The 23987-nt window shown below is 38.5% G+C and overlaps 1 protein-coding gene across 1 annotated transcript in view; it reads right to left on the reverse strand.

Annotated features, from left to right (window-relative positions):
- Positions 1-23987, reverse strand: part of RB1 (RB transcriptional corepressor 1) — a 71973-nt gene that overhangs the window by 34309 nt on the left and 13677 nt on the right. The window contains exons 6-17 of the mRNA XM_063149299.1: positions 23443-23510; positions 21816-21926; positions 19437-19585; positions 18625-18702; positions 14987-15096; positions 13991-14068; positions 11160-11247; positions 10589-10705; positions 9842-9898; positions 9727-9758; positions 9571-9647; positions 9157-9359 (exon numbers count right to left, since the gene is read on the reverse strand). Coding sequence (XP_063005369.1) covers positions 9157-9359; positions 9571-9647; positions 9727-9758; positions 9842-9898; positions 10589-10705; positions 11160-11247; positions 13991-14068; positions 14987-15096; positions 18625-18702; positions 19437-19585; positions 21816-21926; positions 23443-23510 — 1168 coding nt within the window. The remainder of the gene's footprint in view (positions 1-9156; positions 9360-9570; positions 9648-9726; positions 9759-9841; positions 9899-10588; positions 10706-11159; positions 11248-13990; positions 14069-14986; positions 15097-18624; positions 18703-19436; positions 19586-21815; positions 21927-23442; positions 23511-23987) is intronic.

Below are 23987 nucleotides of genomic sequence, written 5' to 3' on the forward strand. Positions count from 1 at the left end.
ACATAGTTTTAATATTTCCCCTAACTCTATCTTTTTTAAACAGTGAGTTCCTGCCTTAAAGAACAAAATTCTTAAATAACAATGCTAGCAACAGGAGGCACCCAAAATTAATGCAACCAACTTGTGAAAATATTAACTCTACCTCACATGAAAACAACTTTGGCTAGGTTAACTCTGCTTTTCAGAAGAATTCTGCAAATCCCAATGCTTTACAAAAGGAAGTCAATTGGAAAATTTTATTAAGTACATAGCAAAACATGGACAAAAATGAGAATAGTGAAGCAGTGAAGCAAGTACCAAAATATCTACCTTTTCAGCCTAACAAAAAATGTTTCATTAATGAAATCAAATCCAAAAACTGCTGATCTACCTAAGTTATTTCACACTTCTTACATGTGAAAGAAAGTTTACCACATATACTGCATGCTATTGTATTTCACACACTCCCCTGGGCAGCAAATGAAAAAAAAAAAAAAAAAAATCAGTACAGACTGGTGTCCAGATAAGATCTGTGAGTTCCTCCCGGCTGCTGGAAGGTGCAACAGGCGCGCAGAGAGCGTGCCAAGCACGGGCCCTGCTGTGGGCAGGGTGGCTCCCAAAGGGAAAGCAAAGGCAGCTGGCAGTCCAGGAAGGAACCTGAGCCAAGCTCAGACCAGGCAGAGTCTCCGTGGGTGAGCCTCCAGCCTCTGCTCAGGAGAACACCAAGGATGCAGCTGCAGAGGCTCCACACTCAGCTGGACCACGGGCACCTTCCAGCCTGCACCTACCCCATTCTGACAGGCAAACCCACCCCAAAGGAACAGCTTCCAGCAAACCTAGAGGGATTACCTTTCTGGAGGGTGCTGAACACTCTGCCTGCTCAACAGATGTGAACAGGGGCATCCACATCCCCCACAAGGGCTTTTTGTTACTGGAAAGTTACTGTAAGATGGCGACACAAACACATAACTGAAGTAATATATATTTATATAGTATAAAAGCAGGCACAAAAGCACTTATTTGGCCTACAAAAAAGCATCTAAAACCCCATGCTTTTATGAATGCAATAACTCAAAGTGCAGCAAGAAAAGAAACAAAAACATCTTCCAATAATATATAATTTGACAGTTTGACACGATACTAGTATCACCTTAAGAGCTTGAAAATTGCGCACACAGCTGGAAAAAAAACCCCAAACCTCCATTTAAGAGTGTTTGTTTGGCACCCACTTTGCTTCTTAACATAAACTAATTTTACCTTCCATAGAAAAGTTAGCAAGAGTGAGTCAAATGACACAGCAGTAAGGAAAGAAAGAGTAATAAAAGGACTTTGGCTCAGATAAAATAAGCCAGACCAAAACAAAAACAAAACCAACCTAACAACAACAACAAAATCCCAAAAATCAAATCCAAACTTCATTTTAATAATTTTACCTATTTCACTACAGAGATTCCTAAAACTACAAAGTTGGAGAGCATAGTGCCATCCAAGGAAGGAGCAACAGGGATACAAGTCACAGAACTTAACCCGAGCTTTATTTACTTTTGTATTTAAGGCGACAGTTACATCAAATTTGCCACAAGTCAGCAAGATTTTACAAAACTGAAGAAGTGCCAAGATACCTCCGTGAATTCTAATACATTTTTCCCTCGTGGACAACCTTTAAACATTCCTGCACAGTATTTATAATGCAGATATAGCAGTGTTGCAGGATGAAAAGTTCAAACTACCTAAAAACATAGTATGACTAAAATCAAATTCCTACAGCTGAAATATGACCAACAAAACATTGAACAGTATTAAAATAAACTTTAAAAAAATTTTTAAAACCCCAACAACTTGAAAAGCAAGGATTCCCAGAAAACTATTGCACTATTCCTTGATCCTTTTAATCAGCCAACCTTAAAGAAAAACAGACTAAAGAAAAGTCTACCATGCTAATGCAGACATTTCTGTGACTAAATCTGCACTTAGTACTGGTGTACAGCCAAGATATCTTTATGGGGCACCAAGAGGGCTGGCAGCTCCACTGAGCACAGCCTGTGAGTCCCAGCTCCCTGTCACAGCTGTAAATCTATAACCAAAGCAATCCTGACACAGCCTGGGTACATGACCTCCACGTGCAAACACAGCAATTACAGGCAAGATACAGCACAAGCAGCCACCTAAAGCAAACCTAGGCATAATTACACAACCACCTCTTGCTCATCTCCCTTTCATGCTTTAAGGAAGGGGGAAACATAGTTATGAAAAGTAGAATTAAGCATATGACTTAGGAAGGAGGAAACACAGCTTTGAAAAGTAGAATTAAGCATATGACTTGCTAACTTGCTAAAGTAGAATTAAGCATATGACTCCTAACCTTAACAGACAAAACTATAAATCTAGTTTAGGTTTGTCACTGAGGCAGATGACAGTGGAAAGTGAATAATCCCACTGTAAAATACCTGTTTAAAATAAATAGAATGAACTGCTTCCCAGAAGTACAGATCTGTCTCAAGTGCAGAGGAAACCTATATATCTAAGTTATGGAAGTAGGATTCATATTCTCTTAACTAGAGAAACTCTATACCTTAAAGCAGCAGGAAAAAAACTTAACACTCTTAATCAAGAATGGCATCTAAATGTCACAGAATGAAAACTCTGCATAGCTGCTGTGTCTTAGGTAATCCCTTTGGTCGTGTTTGTACTTGAAGCAAGAGCATCTTAAGGGTTGGGCTGACTTGGTGTACCTACAACAGATAAACCTGTTAACACTGCTAAGATAACCAAAATCCTTCAGTCCTAGTGAGTGCTTTATGCACTTTGTGAGTGCCTACCAAGAAGTGAACACACTGTCAACACAGACAAAAGCAGGAAACACAGGACCTCAGCTTTAAATGTTCTGGCTTCTCTTCCAGTAGCCTGGAGGATTTGCTCAAATGGCAACACCCAAGCATGAATAACCGCTTGAGTCATCCTCACGATAAATAGGAGTGGCAGGGAAGATTTTCAAAGTGATGGGAGAGACAGTGAAGACTATAATTCGCTATTCTTCCTGGTTTTTCAATTTGCCTTCAGCTGTTAAGGCAGATAAAAGTTTCAACTCTCAGAAAGCACAGCATGGTTTTCATTAAAGGAAACTCTTAAGGAGTACTAGAAAGGCAAGCATTTATTAAAGAGTGTGTGTATATATATAGCCAAATTTAAAAAGCATATAAACATAAATATGTTCATATATTTCTATTATACCATGTGCTATCTTCACAAATACCCAAAAAGCAATCATCTTACAGACTCCTAAAACTGTGCCCTGTATGATAAAGGCAAAATCAGAGAAGGTTTTCCAGCCACAGCTGTGACAACTGAAATGTCATAGCCTTAAAAAAATTTAGAGCACATTCAGCAGAATCAGTATGAGCCCTTGGCACTATCACGCCGAGGAGCAGTGGTGGTCGTGACCTCTCTCATCCCACATGCTTCTGGAACACACTCATGATGCAAGCAGAAATATATTTAGTATGTACAGACAGAAAACCTCAAATATGTTCTTAGTTCCTTTCTGAGGGTTAAAGCTGCATACTCCTAGTGTAACTTTGTCAAAAGGAGCATGGTGAGCACATGCCAAGCAATCCTTTGGTGACCCTTAGCATGTTTTGTCCCCTGCAAGAAAAACCTTAGAAAATTTCATATTACAAATCATTGCCCATTGCAACTTCCAAGCTGAGACAAGATGCTAGGTGCCTAAAATCCAGAAACCCACAAGACATGAGTGATGTCTGCATGAGCAATCTGATGTCCGTATCTTTACACTGGTGAAGCTCCCTTGCTGGACTGCATCCCGCCAGTGAGCACGCTTACAGATGTTGTCCTTCTGGACATGCTCAGCACTTTTTGTGCGCCTAAGGCTGTTGTCCCCCATTCCTGTACCCGAGGAAAGGCAAACATCAGCAGGCATGGAAGGAGTGTGCCTGACATAGAGCAGCCTTCCCAAGAGAAGCCAGGCGCTGTGCAGAGGCGGGCACGAGTCCCCCAGCCCAGAGGGAAGGCAGCCCAGGAACGCGTGACTCATCTGCCAGCGCGGGAGTCGCTCGTGGCTGAACCCGTGGCTGCATCTGGGCTTGGCAGCACAGCGAGCCACAGCCTGTCCTCAGGCCTCGTGGGCAAGGGGCAAAGCACAGCTTGCACCCACACAGCTACACATCCTCCACTGCTAATCCACACCAGCAGCTGAAAATAGTCCCTGAGCTGCATCATGCCCCACATCTTGCCTAGGCATTGTCCCGAGCAGAGCTGACAAATGTCAGAACAGGCCAGGGAATACGTTACCAGGGAAACACCTGATGACTGTGGGGCAATACTTGAGCCCAAACTATTGTCCCTTTGAGGCCAGTAGTACAAACTCAGCCCAAAAAATACCCAGCCCTTGCTGCCTGGCCTTACTTGGCTGCCTATCAGAAGATTTTAGATTCATTGTTTTAACACAACAGCAAACCACTTACCCAGCAACCTAATGTATCAAATGTTAACAGTGTGACCATTCCTACTTCCTGATTTAAAAGGAATCACTTAAGATGCCAAAATGAAAGAGGGTTTTAAACTGCATGTAGACACCTACCTTCAGAGAAGCTGTAGGACTTCAGACACACCTAACAGAAATCCCTACTGAGAAGGATTCAACCCACAAGAAAATGTATTAACTCCCCTTTCTAGCTCAATTCCTCCTTACGAGGAGCACAGAAACCTAATTTGAAATTGTACATCCAAGGAAACAGGTACTAAACACTTGAGAACAGTGACTGTGTCCTTGTACAAGGACCAGGAGGTTGCATAGCTAAGCCTGTACTATTCCAAAGTACTAAAAAGCACTTGCTGACCTGTAACTGCTCACAGCTTTACCCTGACCTGGATTTGTCTAACGCTTTTTATGCAAATCTTAAACATATTTTTTTTTTTTTTCCTTAATGCATGATCAAAGTAGGTCTGCTGTTATTCCAGCTCAGCAAGTTCACCATATTAATGCAATAATATATTCTTTGGGAATACATGGTTATGAGCACGAAGGCACTCTGCTGCAGTGAGCTGCATAATTTAAAACCAACAGAAGTCTTTGGTGTGGGATGAGGTATTTAAGTATAAACACTGACTACACAGTTAGATGACAAATACTTACTGCAAACATCAAGTTATTTTAAATCAACACTGTGTGATAAAACAATACTGTAGATTTCATTGCAAATGTTGAATTGACAATAGAAACCACCAAAAAGAAGCTACACAAGGAGAAGCATTATGGAGCACAGTTTAAGCAATGCTAGATGAAAGACATTATAAATAAAGCAAAGCACACTTGGTCTACTTCTACTCATATTTCAACCATTAAGAGAAGTAATTTCATGAAGCTGTGTTTTTCTTGCATCAGTCATTAAAACTCCAAAACATACTACAATTCCAAATCACAACATATATCAATACTGGTGTTCCTCCCTCCTTATAAAAATTAAAACACTAATTAGGACAGCACATATTAAAAAGCAGTACAACCAAAGAAGGCTACAGTGTCAAAAGCTGCAGTGCAATGCACTGCTTTAGTTTCCCGTCTGTTTGTTGTTCACACAAAAACAAACATGAAAACCACAGCTGAAGTTACCAGACCAAAGCAGGCTGGGAATCGAATTCCCTTTAGCCTGTCACAATGAACCCTCACTTTCTGTTCTGAGCTGTTGGAGGGTTGCAGGTGGTGATGCAGCTGACCCTCACCCCTGTTATCAGCTACCACACAACCTTCCCAAACTCCAGTCCTACGAGAAATACCACTTGGAATACTCCTAGTGCTCACATGGAGGAGCTAACAAGTTTACAGAACACTATGGTCTGTAGAGCTAACCAGGACAGCGTGGAGAGCTTCTGTCTCTAAACTGCTTTACCTTCACACAAGGCTGAGGTTGGCCTGCAGCTCCAGTGCAGAAGAACAAGACCCTTTCACTATCCCAACACTGCACTTGTGAAAGGGCATTTGCAAGGAGCACATTCTCTAAGCACCAGCATGAAAAACACAGGACCTTGTACCTCCCCATTCGGAGCATGTGAGCAGAATGGAAGCTGAGAGGCAGGGAAATACAGCTGGATTGCTCTTCAGATACAACAAACATACTCCACAGGCATCTACTTCCTTGAACAGCAAAACCAAAAACACCCCACAGGTATTTCACTCAAAATAGACTGAAAACTGAGAGACTTTGTGTTTGATTTGCTTGCCTGAAAACCTGTTCTTCCTTGTTTATTCCTAACAAACTGCAGCAAACAGCAACAATACCTCAGTCAAAGATGTGACATGGCAGTTGACAGGGCTTTCAGCAAGGGAAATTCAGATATTCTGGAATTCCTTCACATAACCTTCATTTGAGATATTCAAAACAATTACTTTTTTGGGTGGCCACAAGGGAGGTCAAATTGATAGAATTATGGAAAAGGCTGAGCATGAACTCCCAGGCTGGCAGGTAACAAACTATCCCTTTCAAAGGAAATAGATTTTAACTGTGGAAGGGTTTAAATTATATTTCTATAAGTATGATAAAAATGAAACAAAGGCTATTCGGCATTTTGAGTCTAAAGTAATTTCAGTTCCCTTTAAAGTTACGAAATCAAAACAGCGCTCAAAATACTGTAAGTGAGCACAAATTCAAAGTAAAGAATATTGTAAAGTGTATTTCTATTTTGCAAATAAAAATTATGCAGCATTATTAATATATTCTAAACTGATCTCTACATAATCTTCATCTGGAAGCATCATAACCTCACTGGTAAATATCTGAGTGGTTAAATAGGACTTCTCTCAGGGTTTGATAAAGATTTAAGAAAAAGGAATTACTTTCCACATGATTTAGTCAGTATGGATTTGCCCCTTTTAAAAATCAAGAATTATTGGGAAGAACCTTTAACTGGTTTCCACCCTTTATTTTGTCTAGCTATGCTTTTTTTGTTGTTGTTGAAAGAAAGGATGACCTAGAAAAGTTTCATTTCCTTCCTAAAGCACAGATGACTAAATCAGCTAGCTATGTAAAAGCCATAAACATATTCACAATGAGTAGCTAAGGAGTAATATATTATCTTCAGAAAACAGTAAAAAACAGAATCTTTTACATTCACTTGATGCAGCTTCCCAAGTCAGGTAAAGGTCAGATGCATTTGAGACTTTTTTCCCTGAGAAATTATACAAGGCATTTTTCCTCACAAAAGATCAGTGACAAGCAAAACTGCAATAAATTCAAGCTATTTGGTATTAAATTGCTCAATCCTTTTAAATCTCTCACCAAAGTCTTCCTTTTTAAAGCAGTCAGGAGAATGAGTAAAAACTGAAGCAGACAAGCCTTGTAATGAAATGCACTACCTGGGAGGGTGGAGGACACAAGAACTTAACAAAAATAGACAGCAAGTAAGTGGGGAAATCAAAGTTGCATTAAGCAAATATTTGTAAATAAATGTTTCTCAGAAGTTTCTATTCTTATTGACTAAGCAAGATTTTTTGGGGATTTTTTGCATAAGCTTTACTCATTCCATGCTTTTCTTCTTCATTTAAACAGTTTCTTGGAGAGGGAAACAATTTTAAAAAACCTCAAAAAACAAGACCACTCTCTAACCATATGTGGACACTTGAACTTTCTCGAGATTCCATCTTTCTTGGATTGTTTACAATTAACTCAAAGAAAGCACTTATGGTGAGACATTCTTTAGGAGTAAGAAGAAGGCATCTGGCTTTTCTCTACTCCTTTATCAAGTGTTTGGAGGTTCAGAGGTACTTACTGGTATGAACTACACTTCCCTAATTGCCTGCCCATTCTCGAGGGAATTGCTAATTAAGCAGACACTTGCAAACCTTGTACACCATTGCATGGAGGCAATACCCAGATAAGGAACAGCAGAAGAATATAGTAAACCATTATTTTTTTCACCAGTTAAACCTTTCTAGGGTACCTCAACAGCATCCTGAGTCAGCCATCTAAGTATTTTCTCTTGCTTCACTCCACATCCTTCTCTGGCACTAGGTGATCTTTGCAGGCCCCCTCAAACTGAAAAATCAGCCACCCCAAACCAGAACCAAATGCCCCTCTAGAAACTCAAGGAGAGAGAGTAAAACATTAAAACACATTCAAGCAGAGCACTCAAAAAATCCTGGAATAATCCTGTGCTTGTTGATGACATTATCATTTGTTTCACAAAAGCCTGCAATGCCCATAATTTTTTAAAACAAAACTCTCTGGATTTTCCAGCCTGAAAGTCCAGGTCTAAATTAGATTATCCTGCATCCCTTGTTTGACTTATTGGGTAAAAACTGGTGGATTTGGTGTACTGCTGATCAGCAAGCTGGCTTCAAGCTGCTTTGTAGAAGGTAGCAGGGGCCACTTCTTGCTTGTAGAGAGTCAAACCCTGGTATATCTTTTGTCCTCTTAAGGTTACAATTCCTAAAGACCTTTTGCTTGCAAGTTTCCTGAAATAGTGTCTGCCTCTTAAAATACCCTTTCCTCTCCAGAACTAAAAGATATGGGATTGGTTCTAAAATGGTTTCCTTTATGTCTGGTCAAAATTACCAGCCTCTATAGTCTCCTGTTTTGTGGCATAAACAGCCTATTTCTGGTTTATAAGTAACAAACAATGAGAAGAAACAAATGTTTGATTTACTGAAATACAGCCTAAAAAAACAATCCAACCTTCCAGCATTTTATTTTAACGACATCCAAAAATACCAAAGTGACTGGAATGCAAAGGACAATGCAAAACAATATTTTAAGTACTATTAGCAAATATATCAGATGCCCAGAACAGAGGCCCTATTGCCAAGTAGGAACACCAACCGGATAAAAATTAACTTTCAAACAAAAGCATTGAATTTATTGCTGATTTTGGTACTAAAACACAGTTAAAGGGTATTACCCTTATGATTTTTGCCAGACTAGTAAAATGATGCTGGCTTACAGTCATGTAAATCAGCAGACCTATGCTGACTTCTTCCTCTGATATGCTTCCTTTTTCTAAAACCAGAAGACATGACAAAACAAATCCTGTTTTGCTCTTTTAATTTATTTTTCTAGAACCAAATCTCAGCAAGACCACAACTTATTCTATAGAGTTGGGTATGAAGTCTTTTTTCTAGGCAAGCGCATTACACAAGGGCAAGTTCTACTTGAAAGTGTTACTTACAGATTGCCAAGCGAGAGACTCCATAATTCGATGTTCACAGTGCTCTAGATGCTTTATCATTTCCCGTGTTAGGTTGGGTTCTGCTCTAATAAAGCTTTCAATCACCTTGTAGAAGTCAAAAGCTTTTAAATCAAATACATTGAGAATCCACGGGAAAGACAAGTCTGTTTCAGCACTGGTACTGTCACCTTGTGAAGCATTTCCTGAAGAGAAAACAGACTAAAATTATCAATATTCTACATTCTTCCACTTTTGATGTTTTTTCCTTTTTGTATTTATTGAATCATTGCTAGCTCAGACATTTCAGTGAGTCGCTTTTTGTGTATTGGGTGGGTTTTTGCTATTTATATTAGAATAAATAGTAATAACTATCAATAAATAACAATGCAATTAAAGACTCTAGATTTAACTTACTGCCATATGTAGCCATGACAACCTCAACAGCACATGCCAGAAGAGATGTGTGGAAGATGTTATCATTCAGAAGTTTGCTGAAGAGAAAGGAAGTTATTAGTATTTGACCCAAGACTTCAAAATAGCAGACTTCAATAACAACTTAGGGGCAAGTACCTGAAATTTTGCACTGAGAGGCGCTCTTCCTCCTGAAATAAATAAATCAAACTTGTGAATATTCTTAGTAATTCCAGAGGTACTGCCAGTACTGAGATAGCAGCACTAAACTTACCGACTTCAGCATGGACTCCATTACTCTGTAATAGAGACGCACTCCAAGCTTGTACCTCTGTTAGAATGAGAAATTCAGGAATATTACAAGGAGTTTTGACAGACTACAACAGCAAGACTCTTGTGTTTTAACAATCCAGAACATTCCAGTTTTTGACAGAGCCACTATAAACAAATTACTGTCCCCAGTTCCACTGGCCAGTAACACTGGAGAGGCCTCAAGGGCTACTAAGGTGTGTGACTACCCCAGCCACGTGAAGATTCAACCAAGTGTAACAACCTGAATTGTGTTCACACTGATTCACAGCTAACAGGATAAAAAAGCAGGGCTGACAGACAGGAAGGAGACTGTCGAGTACAAACTTGGTTGGGTTTATTTTCTAAAATCCTTGTTGAAAGCACAGCTGCTCTCCTGACTTTATAAGGAAGTGAGTCACCTTTGGCAGTTTTAGGCCAAATTAACCTAATGAATGCAAATATACATTTCACTTAATGTATTTTGCCCAAAAAAACTTTCCATTCTTCAGTAAAGTACTTCCAACATATTTTCACCCAATTACTATTGCTCCTTACATATTACGAGGAATTTCTTACATGCTATCTTTACAGCGCTTCCTCAATTTGAAAAGAATACTGTTACTTTTTACCTTTACTGATCTACACTGAATGAGGAGAGTCAGTAAGCCAAGTCTCATACCAGCTAGTGCTAACAGAGCTCAAGTGAGTGATATTCAACCCAAATACTGACCTGTGAGCCAATTTCAGCCCATCCCTGTCCAACTGCTTCAGCAAATTTCTTTTTGAAGATGTGTTCAAAACTTTCCACTCTTTTCAGGATACTATCCTTAGGGTTCACTGTGCAATTCTAAAATAGTACAGGAAACAAATAAGGGGAAGGAAAGACAAAGAAAAGACATTTTACTTCAAAAACATTTCAATCATTTAAATGATTAAAAGCCCTGCTTTCCTTTGTAACACCTTTCAATATAAGGTCATCAGCATAAATAAAAATGAGGTATTTAAAAGAGTGCTGTACATCTTTTTCTCTTTTGTTTCCCTTCTATACCCCCTTGCTTTTCCATTCAATACACACATAAAAGAATTTTAATATGCTGCTCAGTAACTGAAGTATTTAAGCACTTAAAAGGTTCCACTACACAACAGTTAGAGAGGATGCTTTCTAAAATGACTGATGACATTTAAACCAACCCAAATAAAATGTACTTTTTCAAAAACATGTGCATCCGATCTACAGGTGTCTATTTTGCTTGACTGGTAATTCCAAGAATCCTGAACAAATCATCTTTGTAGTCACTTACATTGAAGTACTTGATGAGAGTATCTGATGGTTTATCAGTTGCTGAGTTTAAAATCATAATCAACTGCTGAATGTTATTCATTGCCGCTCTGGAAAAACACAATAAAATGCATAATAAGCATTAAGGTTGACAGTTTCCAGAAAATGAACAGCAAATCCACACACCAAAAAATTATGATTCCTGTTCTCACTCCAGTTATCAAACAAACTGTTTGAGGAAATCTACTGTGGTAATGACTATGAATTCTAACAAGGCAATTTATCTAATTACTTACACATGGATTGTGATAACTTTAATAACCAAAAGAATGGCTTAACACCTAAGAAATAGCTTGACTCTTCTGTGGTATTGTTACTTCCTGAATTCTTCACTGCTGTTTTTGATTTTCCAGTAGAATTTTGCGTGTTAGTGGTTCAACATAGTTAAACAGTTTAACACAGTTTAGCTTTTAGTTAAGGAAAAAAAATCCAGGAGTTACAGAAGTGATTCCCTGTAAGGATCTTGGCAGCTTCCTTTGGACCTGACAGGACCAATCAGCTGGCTAGTTTTGAGTATTAACACTCTGTTAAACCACTTAAGAGAGCTGAATACACCCTGTGAAATCACATTTAAAGATGAACAAGCCCCAGGAAAAGCTCTGTTGCTTCCAGCCTTTGAACGGGTGACGGGACAGTGGCCGGGCCATGCCCTGCTCTGCTGCTGCTGAGTTCCAACCACAGCCAGAGGCCAGGCTGGCTCTGGTCAGCTTCACATGGAGCCAAGCCAAGCCCTGCTCTGGCCGTGAGCTGCCCAGCCATCCTGCAGGAAAAGAAACAGCAGAAAAGAGAAGAGAGGCAGTCCTGCAGCCCCATGGCTGGAATTGAGCGTGGCAGGGGCTGGAAAACAGCCATGCAGCCAAGAGCAGCCACCACCAGCAGAGAGCACATCACCATCCACGAGCCCGGGCGAGATGTTAACTCTCTCACGGATGAAACTTGCATGCATCAATCCTCTCTCAAGTGACAGGAAAAGGAAAGGGTGAAGAGAAAACAACACATAGAGAAAACAACATGGAGACACCAAGGTCACTGAAGGAGTTGAATCCCAGATGGGAGGAGAATGAGGAGATACCTCAGTCTTGGGCTGAAATTGTCTTGTAAGGGTATGGTGAAGATATAGTTGATACACCAGACTTTTTTTTTTCCCGTGTAACTCATGGAATGCATGGGGAGAATGTAGCTTTCTAATCGCAGCCATGAGCACTCAAGCAAATGTTGAAGTAGCTGTGTTCCAATGAGAAGCTTGAACCCAGAGAGATGAAAAAGATGAGAAACCTTGCCCCAGGACAGAAGAAGAAAACCTCTGTTTCCAGAGATAAAAGAGAACTTTTTGTTTCTATACTAGAACAGCTCATCCTTAAAACTGTACCCCAACAAGCTGAAATGCCCCATGATGGCAGCTGTGGGAAGACTACCAAACTGTGGGAGGGACTTCAAGATTACAGACTTTCCAGGTGACTGCTATTTGTGAAAATTAAAACCACAAGAAAACTATTTCTTGTGGAAAAGTCTCCATGGCATGGCAAGAGAGACTTCTCCCCCTAAGTGAACTCAAAAAAAAAAGACTAGGCAGTAAATTGACTGAAAGTTACAGGTTTTGTCTCTTTATATTGTTAGTGGGAAAGGAAAGAAGCGCTGGAGGAAAGACAAATGTTCTGAAGGTTTATGAAGGTTTATTCAGATTTTTTTTTTTTTTTTTGAGTTCTGTTAATAAAGTTTTCTGAATACCCTTTAGGGTTTTAAGCCTGCATTGCTCTCCTCCTTATCCTTATCCTTCTGTATTGGCAGAACATGAGCAAATAGTTCTAGTGGGTGCACTGGTGTTTGGCCAGCCCACTACAGTTTGTGTGCTTCAAATCTCTGTATCATTCAACCTCAATTTGGTTCATATCATCAGTCAAGTAACTGCAAACCCAGCAAAAATATGTTCAATCATTGCAACATAATGCATTTTTCTTTAATCTACTTTTTACCAAGTATTGGTAAAAATCACTTCTGCCACAACTCTCCTAATAATAAGGAAAAGCATAAGAACACTGGAAAAATATAAAATGAAAACATACAACTCAGTCTCATTATGCTCATAACTAGTACTTACACCCTTTTAATACACTAGTTTCTACATAAATGACCAGATACAAATCCACTGATAAAAATCATTATATTCTCTGTTTCAGGGGACTTTAAAGCAGAGTCCATGAGTCTAGGTTAAAATATATGACACTGTAAGGTAACTCAAAGGAATAAGCATGGTCCTTTCAGCATATACCATACAGGGTTCTGTTTAAAAGGAGAGATAAGGATTCACTTTCCACTCTAAGATGGTGATCAAACCTTTGCTGCCATCTACTGACACTTCTGTGGCTTCATGAAAAAGTTACTACAGCCCAAATTCAGTGCTGGTGAATAGGCCTTCACATGATTTGCCCTAAATAGCATCAGTTTTGGAAAAATCGGAGCAAAGCCCAAGTGAGAATGGAAAGAATCTAAACATCACTAGACTTTCTCTCAAGAACAAAGTTGGTTTAGAACATTTTGAATTTTTAGCAATACAGAAACTTCATATTCCAGGACTTTTCTTAGGTCAAGAACTTTAAGGAAGCATCTTTGCCATCTTTATAGCTACTATAAATAAAAAGTATCAGTGATCAGAACTACAGTATAGTTTATGGGGAAAAAACCAACAAAACCAAGGCCACATTTCTTTAAAAATTAAAAAAAGACTATGCTAAAGATAAATATTTTTAGCTATGATATTAAACAAAAGAACACATTCAAGAGAAAAACTCATACCGAACAGGAGTCTGTGGAAGTATAATATTGATTTCCTCATCTGCACTGTTTTTTAGTGGTGTCCTCTCCAACTGTGAGCTACAGAAATGGAAAACAAACTTATCAAAGACTAATACAGTTCAAAAGACAATGTTTTCTATAAAGACTTAATCTGAAGAGAAAAATGTGTAACATATTAGAATATGTAGATGCCCAATTACTTGAGTTGTTTAAATTCCCAAGTAGATGCTTTGAGCAGTATGTTGCACTAGACAAGCTCTAAAGTTTCCTTCCAAACTTTTCTTCTTTTCTAAAATTCCATTTACAAACAGCTTAATCTATACGTAGAGATGGTATTAGTTGCATTTTAATCCCATTTTAAAGTTCATGTATTTTCATGCCATAAATAAATTCAGACTCACATGGTGAGCTCACATTAAATTATAGAGATCTTGAATTGTCAGCAATTGCTAGCATATAAGTGTAGGACTGAAAAACAAATTAAATCAAACAGTCATAGAATGGTTTGGGTTGGAAGGGGACCTTTGAAGGTCATCTGGTCCCATCCACCTTCAATGACCAAGGACATCTTCAACTAAATGGGAGTCCTCAGAGCCCTGTCCAGCCCAACCTTGCCTGTTCCCAGGATGGGGCATCCACCACCCAAACCGTTCGGTGCCAGCTGGCTCAGAGCCATAACACTACCTCTGGCACATCTAATCAGCTGGCATGCCAGGCCTCCTCCTCATGATTCCTCAGCTTTCCCTCAATGAAAAGGGCCTTGCACAGAGTAAGTGTTAGAGCAGAGCTTCCAAATCGGGCAGCCACAGTCATATGTTCCCTAATTATTTAAGTGATGATGTAAAGCAAGGCTGGTGATGCCAGAATTCCTTATCTGAAACTACAAAACTAGTAGGTCAACAGGATAGAGAGATCTCCATTTATAACACAAGGGGGCAGAGAGCAACACAAGTTTGCACTCTCTTATGGAATGAAATCAGTAAATGGAAATATTACCATGCAATGACAGCAGGCTGCAGAGTCTCATCATGATTCAGAAATAGTCTCGCGTCTATATCTTTGTTCTTGAGATAGAGCTCGTCATACTGTTTCAAGATAACTTCAACCTCAAAAAGACATTGAAAAAAACCAGAATTTATTATACAGGAACAAGTTTGACAATCTACTGAATAACAAGTTATTTCTACTTCATGACTGGAATGTTGAAATGCTAAAAGAATGACCTTGGACCTCACAAAGTTACTTCTTATACAACAGTTGAAACATACCCAGAGGAAAATTACTGTTTATAAGAGAAAACAATCCAAGATCATAAGAATTTTTTGATGAAATGTAGGTCTTGACACTGTAAAAACAACTAGATTAGGAAACAGACCTGCAAACCAAACTAGCATTTCCATATTTTTAAATCTTTCCTTCTAGAAAAGAGAGTGTCACCAAGAGCAGGAAATGTAAAATGCTTGCTCTTAGAACAGCTATTGGGCAATTGAATCAGTCCCCGTCTCTGCTGGTTTGGGCAATAGGGCCTAAACTCAAACCTTTTTTTTTTACCTCATTTGGAGTTTCCTCATTTTATATTAATATATCTGCACTGGAGTAGCTCTTAAGAGACATGCCTATTGCTACAAAAATAGACTTGTTATTTCATGGCCACACTGTAGTGTTTTAAGTAACTGTTAAAAAATTCTTAATTGACACAAATCCCAGATTGATATGACTTCACTTTACACGGAGAAGTTTACTGGATTTTTCTGAATGTTTTTTTAATTACTTCTTTTTACTTTGAATGACTAACATTAACTGGAAGTATGCAATTTTTTTATCTGGCCCTCCAAATCTGCTGCTGTGCTCATGTAGAAGTATGCAGCCACCTCAATTATCTGCTCCCTGAGCCCTTGAACTTATTAAATGATACTGTGCTCTGGCAAACTCCTGCTAGGAAAACAGGCAACAATGCATATGAACCCAAATTAGTCCCCTCTCAGTCTCAAGAGAGAGAAAGCTGCAAATGCCTCCTACACAGCTTCGCTCCTTACCCTCTTCTTTACCTTTGCCAAATGGACTTGCTCCAAACTGATCTCACAATTAAAACTTTAAGATTAGGTCTATTAAACCAAAGATTATATTTCACTTCCTATTATCACTATTCCTTTTATTTAAAAACTTAATTATATTTTCATTTTTTGTTATCTTCTTAATGGATTATGCGCTCTTTTAACCGAAAATATTTCAGTACTTCATAAATTTCTAAAAAAAACAGCAGCTCTCAGACAAGATGGCTGTACTGGGCCAACTTGGAAGAAACCTTCAGTCAAAAATAAGAGTTCTGTATCGATCTATTCATTAATGCATAAAGTCTGACAGCAAATACATGGGAAAGACAAACAAAATACCAACATTAAGCCTCAAAAGCTTTTCTTGCCCTGGAAGCTTTTCTTGCTCTGGAAGGAACATTAAAATTTTTCAAAAGCACAGTGATTTTTTATGAAAGTCAATTTAAATGTACCGCATTACTACCTATTGTACTGTGATCTCATCCATGATTTTTGGTTAGCTGATTACATGTATATGTACCAACTACCTCTGAAATTTCTGCTCTGGCACTCAAGGTTAAGGTGCAAAGATCATGTGACTCAATTTTTCTTCAAATGCATCCTTTTGTAAAAGTTTCACCAGCAAGTCTTATGCTAATATTTTGATATTATGCTGAAGTTCAGCAGTCTTGGATGAAAATCCTCTGATTTGAGAATAAGCTGTATAATGACCTTTGCCTGGAAGTACATATAGGGTTTCCCAACTATACATACACACATCAATTAAAAAGTCTAAACAGGCTACTGATACCCTGGAATTAATTTAGGAAGAGATTAAGATCTTCAGTGAGTCCTGTACTTTATTCCCCACCCAAAGCACTATGACACTGAACAGAAGATACATTTGATTGAACCCTGCAGACTCATTGCTCTGATCAGCTTCAGAGCTGCTTATTTTCAGATTACAACATCTACTGGTGACACACGGCTAAACTTATATTTTTAATAATGATGAATGTAAACACACTGCAAGAAGTTACCTATTAAAATGCAATCTGGATGCAATTGCACAAAGAGAGAGTCTGCTGCATCCAGGCAACAGCTCAGCAAGATGAAAGCAATTCTGCACAGACACAGCAGTCCAAACTCTGCCAAGTTGTGAAACTGAGACTAATCTTCTGGATATCTTTCCAACAACACTACAATAACATGTCTCATTTATATTTTAACTAAGGTGTGCAATTTAAGACTTTAAGCATTTATAGAGCGACTTGAGAGACCTAGTATTGTAATAGCTGTATTTTAGATGAATGGCCTTACCAAGGTCATGGATATGCAACTCTTACGTTTTGCTTCGTGTAAAAGCTTTTTGCTTTGAGCAAAGCCTGGTTTAGCCTCAGGAGAATAATTTACTAAATTCAAAAGCATAGGCTAAATATACTTTATGAATACTGGATTCCCTGCTAGCCCACATTCCTAAAAAACAGTTCATTTTGCCACATGATTTTAGAAGAACCTATTAGAACTCCACCAATGGGTAAAGGGTGTCTTAAGCAATTTGGCATGAAGTAAAACACAGTTGTTGAACTGTCTGTACTGGGTTTGCATGGGAAGGTTTTGGTAACTGGGGGGGTTACAAGGGTGGCTTCTGTGAGAAGCTGCTAGAAGCTTTGTCCATGTCCACCAGAGCCAATCCCTATGGCTCCAGGACTGACCCTTTCTATTGGTCAAGGCTAGGACAATCAGGAATTATAGCAGCACCTCTGTGATAACATATTTATGAAGGGAAAAACAGAAACAACTGCAATTACACAGAAACAACTGCTGCCTGAGAAAAGAGATATGAAAGTATGTGAAAGGAGCAACTCTGCAGACACTGGGCTCAGTGGAGAAGGAGGGGCAGGAGGTGCTCCAGGTGCCAGAGCTGGGATTCCCCTGCAGCCCCTGGTGCAGAGCATGGTGATGCAGGATGTGCCCTGCAGCCCAGGGAGGTCCATGGGGATTCACAGATCCATGCACAGCCTGAGGAGGAGGTGGGTGCTTGAGAGAGGCTGTGAGCCCATGGGAGGCCCATGCTGGAGGAGCCCACACTGGAGCAGGCTTCCGGGTAGGACTTGTGACCCCTGGGGGGACCCACACTGGTGTAAGTTTGTGAAGAACTGTTGCCTGTGGAATGGACTCATGTTGGAGAAGTTCATGGAGGATGTTCTCCTGTAGAAAGGACCCCACTGGAGCAGGGGAAGGACTCCACTCCCTGTGCAGTGGCTGGAACATGTGATAAAGTGACTCCCCATCTCCTGGCACTGCTGATGGGGAGCAGGTTGAGCCTGGGAAGGAGGCAGGGGTGGAGGGAAGGTGTTTTTAACATTTATTTTACTTCTTATTATCCTGCTCTGATTTTGCTGGCAATAAATTCAACTAACATCCCTCAGCTGAATCTCTTTTGCCAGTGATGGTATTTGGTGAGCAATCTAACCCATGAACTTTTGTTATATTTTCTCTCCCCATTCTGCTGCAGAGAGGAGTTAAAAGAGGCTTTGGTGGGTTCCTGGCACCCAGCTAGGGTCTGCCCACCACAATGTCTTAAATTCCTCTACTTACCTCTGGCAGTCCATTGGAAGCTACAATACCAGCAGAATTCAAGAAAGGAATGAAGCTTGTGAAATACACATTTTTGACCTAAAAACAAAAAGGAAAAAATGTAGCATTAGCAAGGTAGAGAGTCAGCCATGCATACACTGCTTTCACATCTTTAAATCAAGAAACTGAGACAGTTCTGTAATGCACTGTGGTTTGTTTCCAATGAAGCAAGAACAAAACTTGCCATACATTCAAAACACTGTGATATGTAAGCAAGCAAATACAACCCTTTTGTGGAATACTAATTGATTCAACTGGAAAAGGACTGCACTCTTTCCAGCCCTATCACATTTCTGCTTCCATCATCCATTTGAATATTCAAAAATCAGTCCTTTTTACACAGAAATAGATTTAACAGCAGAGTGAAAGGCAAATGGGGGCCTTTTAAGATCTTCCACAGAAGCAATGTGCTTTTTGCATAGATTTTCTCATCATGGGATGCAGCTGTGAAACTCCATCAGAGCAGCCCTGCATCCATATGCTACATGCTGTGATCAGCCTGTAACTTCATATTCTATTCTTCACAAATCAGTTACCCTGGCAAAATTATCACCCATACCAAAGCGTTTGTTTTGGGTGGTTTTTGTTTGTTTTTTACACTACTGAGTAGAGAAACTATAAAATGGTAAAATACTTTCACTACTGAAGGTAACTGCTTGACAGAATAGTTAAGCTGGCCCAAATAATGACACTTAAAAGACCATTTAAATAAATACATATTCCAGATGGAGTCTAGCAGCAAGATCTATCAGACTCTGAAGCGCAGGCATTACCTCATCTAAATTGCAATCGTGCTCTTTACAAAGGATTTCAATAATTTTTGTGTCGGTATCAAGCTGCTTGGCAGTGCGTGAACTCCTGCTCTGACCTCTCCTCGGAGTGCGAGCTGAACCATTCACAGTCACTGCAGGCACAGAAGACTCTGCAGAGACATTCAGAACCATCACAAGGTTAGAGCCATCTTAAGAAAGAGGAAATTCAAGTTATTAATCCTAGAAGATGCTACTTCTTATATACTTTTTTCAAGTCTTCCCCTTAAATATATTTTCTTTCTCATCCGTTCAGCTAGGTAAGAAACCTTCATTACAGAAAATGTATACAAAAAGAAAGTTAATTTTTAAATTCCTGTATCAGTATTTGGACATTTTGTTTTTAAGAAGCTACTTGGCACAGAAAGTAACAGCACTTTCTCCAAGTAGCTTTAACTGAAAATCTGTTTTGCAAAGCTAGGAAAGCCTTATCTTTTCACAGATGAGTAACTATTTTTCTATTTTTAAAGAAGTATAAAACTAGAAGCTGAAGGTCAATAAATCAATGCAGAACTTGAGTGATGGTGGGAACCTGAAATATGGTCCTGGAGGGAATTCCTCCTTTCCCCAAGTACCCCCAGACACACAAGCAGAAACAAACAGGTCTACCTAGAAGAAAGTATCAAAAAACCTTAATACTGTGAGGTAAAAATATTTCATTTTGTTAAACTCAAAACAGATGGCTTAAATATGTGAATTATATTAATAACATACATTAATATGATTAAATATTGTTGGTTTAAACTTGACACTGTAATCAGCATGCTGTTCTCACTTGTAACTTCATCTGCATTTGACAACTGTTCTGAGAAACCCTGACAAACTACACTGCAGAGGTGGCTGCATCATAATCCCCTCAGTCTTAGTCAGATCATAAAGCCTGGCATCATTTATCACAACATGAAGCCTCTTGGTCACGAGGGTTTGAACAATACATTGTGTTATTTTCTCAAAGAATGCAGAGCTGTTTGACAGTTCATACACAGCTTCACATCAGAAACCCAGTGCTTTGCCCCTAGGACAGTGACACTCATATCTGCAATTCAGTCTCAAGTGGCAGAATTTTTTTTCAAGGTATGATGCACAGAACTAAACTGTTTCCAAAAATGAGCTCCTATTCTGTATAGTTTTACTATGAAAAAGTAAATCAGTGTGAACACAGAATTCAAAACCAGGTAGTTTTAATTCCGTGGTTTTTGAAAAGGATCTGCTTTATAACACCTGAAATGAGCAGCAGCATATATGTCTGTCCTACTAGGAATGAATTTACATTCGAATTCAAATTTAAATTCAAAATAGTACTGGAGGAAAGCAGGGATCTGCTTGTCCCAAGTCCATCCTTTATTCACATTAGAATAAGATCAAGGTTATTTTTCTTTACCTGCAACAAATAATCACTGGGTCAGATAAATATCTCCAAAATACAGAATTTAAAGAATATAGTAGTGAATACCGTATCTATTGCATGACATTACAACTTAGGTAGATGTTTAGTTACCAAAGAATAGATTTAAGCAAAATATACTAGGCTTGCATCTTAACCCACCAGAGGATAAACTAATAACTAAAAATCTGAGTCACATCCTGTGGCTCCAAATATTTCAGTGTATTAATTCCATAGCTAGCTGAAGAAAATAGTTAACTCAAATAGAATTCTATCTTTGAAAGTTTTTATAAATATTTACTTCAACTTTTTTTGTGAGGTTTTCCAGGTTTTAGATATAAAAACTTAATGGGTAAAAGCTTACTGTTGAATAGAAGTCTTTATACAGAAGACCCATTCTATTTTTACTTAAAAGAGTGACACTTGCAATAGCAAACAGGATGTAATAAAAGCAAAGCTGTCTACATTTTACCTTTACTCTTTTATTTTGAGCTGATATCCACTGTGTATTTGTTTTAAATGTCTGTATAGTCCAGTATCTTGTACATTTCTGCTGTTGTCATACTGTTAAATATCAATAAAGTAAGAGTCCACCACAGCAATACAGTAAGATACCACCACTTTTCCCTTTGCTATCTCAAGACAAACCTAAATAATAGTTCTCAGTTATAATCCACCCACAACCTGAATTCTTTAACCAAATTAGACTTGCTGTATTAACAAGTCCCTAAACAACTAGTATGGGGAGAGGACATAGCAAAAATTATATTAAATATACTGCCACATTCAGGTAATTGAATTCAAGTTCACTATCATGTAAATTTGACTAAAACAAAAAATAATTGCATTTCAATAAGCTTAGGAAGTTTAATTATGTTAATTAGGAATATTAGCATGGCTAATAGAAATATAATAAATTTACTTTCTACTTGAATGAGAAATACAAAAAAAAATCTTACTGTATGGTTCCTTGAGCATAGCAGGAGGTGACAGTTTGATAAAATAATCTAAGACACACAGCAACAACTGGAAAGAAATCACCAGGTCATCTTCCACTTGCAACACTTTACCTGCAAATATTTAAAAGGGTAAAGAAAACCTTTTTGAGAATGGCTGACTTAATTCAAGAAGTAATTTTGCAAAACAAGGATTTGGAAGTTCATATAGTAAAACAAAAAAAACAGAATCCAGGAAGCATCATACAGGATGCCAGTGCTCTTTAAAAGGTTATTGATTTTATAACTCATGGCACTTCAGTTCATGGCTTTAGAGACAGCATACAAACAAAATTACTTTGTACAAAACCGTGCCCTCAGTGCTCAATCTTGATTCTTCTTTTTACTGTAAAAGAATAACCTCTTACTTCCATGTAATTCCTCCCTGCTTTCTTTTTCTGTGGTCTCATGCAAGCTTTTTGAAAGCTGCTAAATATTCAGAAAGCAGGAGCTGCTAGTATACAGTGAAAAGAAATTCAAAACATGCTGTCACGCTGTAGGCTCAGCCTGTCAAATTTTTATGAAATTACTTAAAAGTCACACAAGTAATAGCATGAAGAGCACTTTCAGTGCTGCATAATTCCAGTTTTTCCCAAATTATGACTCATATGCCAGAGAAGATCTATAGAGCTGTCCCAAGACAGCGTGCATTGCCACAAAAAAATCAGGAAGTCAATAGTAGTTTTGAACAGGTACAGATCTGGCTGCGCTCTACTTACATGGCAATTTTTGTATTTCTTTTCTATCAGATGTAGCAAGCATCCCCCAGGCTCTTCTGAAACTCTAACTATTTTCTAGTAAATTTCAGCTTTCTTTTTTCTCAAGAAAAGGCAGGCTAAAAAAACCTTTTGCGGGTTTTGCTTTATGCTTATGCTTGGAGAAATCTAGCGACAAAGCTCCAAAACACTCAGGTGATCCAAGTCTGATTTTGATATCAGAGATGCATACACTTCACTGATAACCCACACCTGCAGTATGCAGCACTTGAGAGACATGATTCACCCTTTTTAGTAGGAGTACAATGAGACAGGAACTCCATGGACCACTATAAACATTTCATCACTCATTTCATTAGTTACATTAATGAAATGTAAGTTACATTTCATTAACTGTAACTTACAACTTTTCAAGAAAGATTTGTAGCATTCAAAGGCCATGCTTTCAAAGACTTACTATAATACCTTATAATTAAATTTGTTTAATTAAATATAATTTATAATATATATAAGCTTATTTTTAAAAATAAGCCATTTTTAAAGGTAATTATCCATTATTAAAATGCTGGCAGACTACAAAGAACCTCAGAATAGACTTAAATACAGCAAGAAGACTTAAGAACAGCAAGCTTTAAAGAAAAAGGGAAAAATCATAGAAATTTTAGAAAGCTTATGTTTATAAACAGAAAGTGTAACAGCGAGAAGAACAGCCAAACTGTATATGAAGAAATATTACTGAGCAGTTACAAAAGCCAAGCTGGGTCTGTACAATACTTATTTGTAATAAGGATACTAGTGTCATCTTGGGCATGTAAAACAAGTACACTCACTTCAAAAATATTCATCAAAATTACTGTGTTTTAAACAAAACCCACCTTTTGCCAGCAAAAAAGTAATCCAGTAATTTTTTAGGACTAATACAGAACTGAGTTCAGCAGAAATCCTGTAGGGAAACAAAAATACTTCGCATTGATAGCTCTGTAATAATTTAAACTACAATGTCTGAAAACATGCTTCTGTCTATGGAACTATTTAACAACATGCAACATTTCCCATGGACTTACATTTACTAAAAATCTCATCCCATTCCCTCTGTAATTATGACTACACATTTGAAAACCTTAAGTCCCTGTAAAGCCATTGAAGAATCAGGAAATATCTGTATCATCCTCAGAAAAGAAACTGAATGTGGGCAATTCAACTGCTCTGTCTTCTCATGTGTCTCTGACTGATGCCCTACTCTCCAGCCCCAGCATGAACTCAAGCTCATTGGGAAGCTGTTAGGGCATCTTTTAGGACACTCATCTGCTGCTGTGATTAGGAAGCTCATGCTCCATCCCAATGTCCATTTCCACCATGCCGAGACATATGCCACTGGTGGCAATATTTCATGGATGAGGGATAGATATATAAAATATAT

This window comes from Melospiza melodia, chromosome 2 (genome assembly GCF_035770615.1).
Source record: "Melospiza melodia melodia isolate bMelMel2 chromosome 2, bMelMel2.pri, whole genome shotgun sequence".
In the NCBI taxonomy this organism is placed as follows: domain Eukaryota; kingdom Metazoa; phylum Chordata; class Aves; order Passeriformes; family Passerellidae; genus Melospiza; species Melospiza melodia.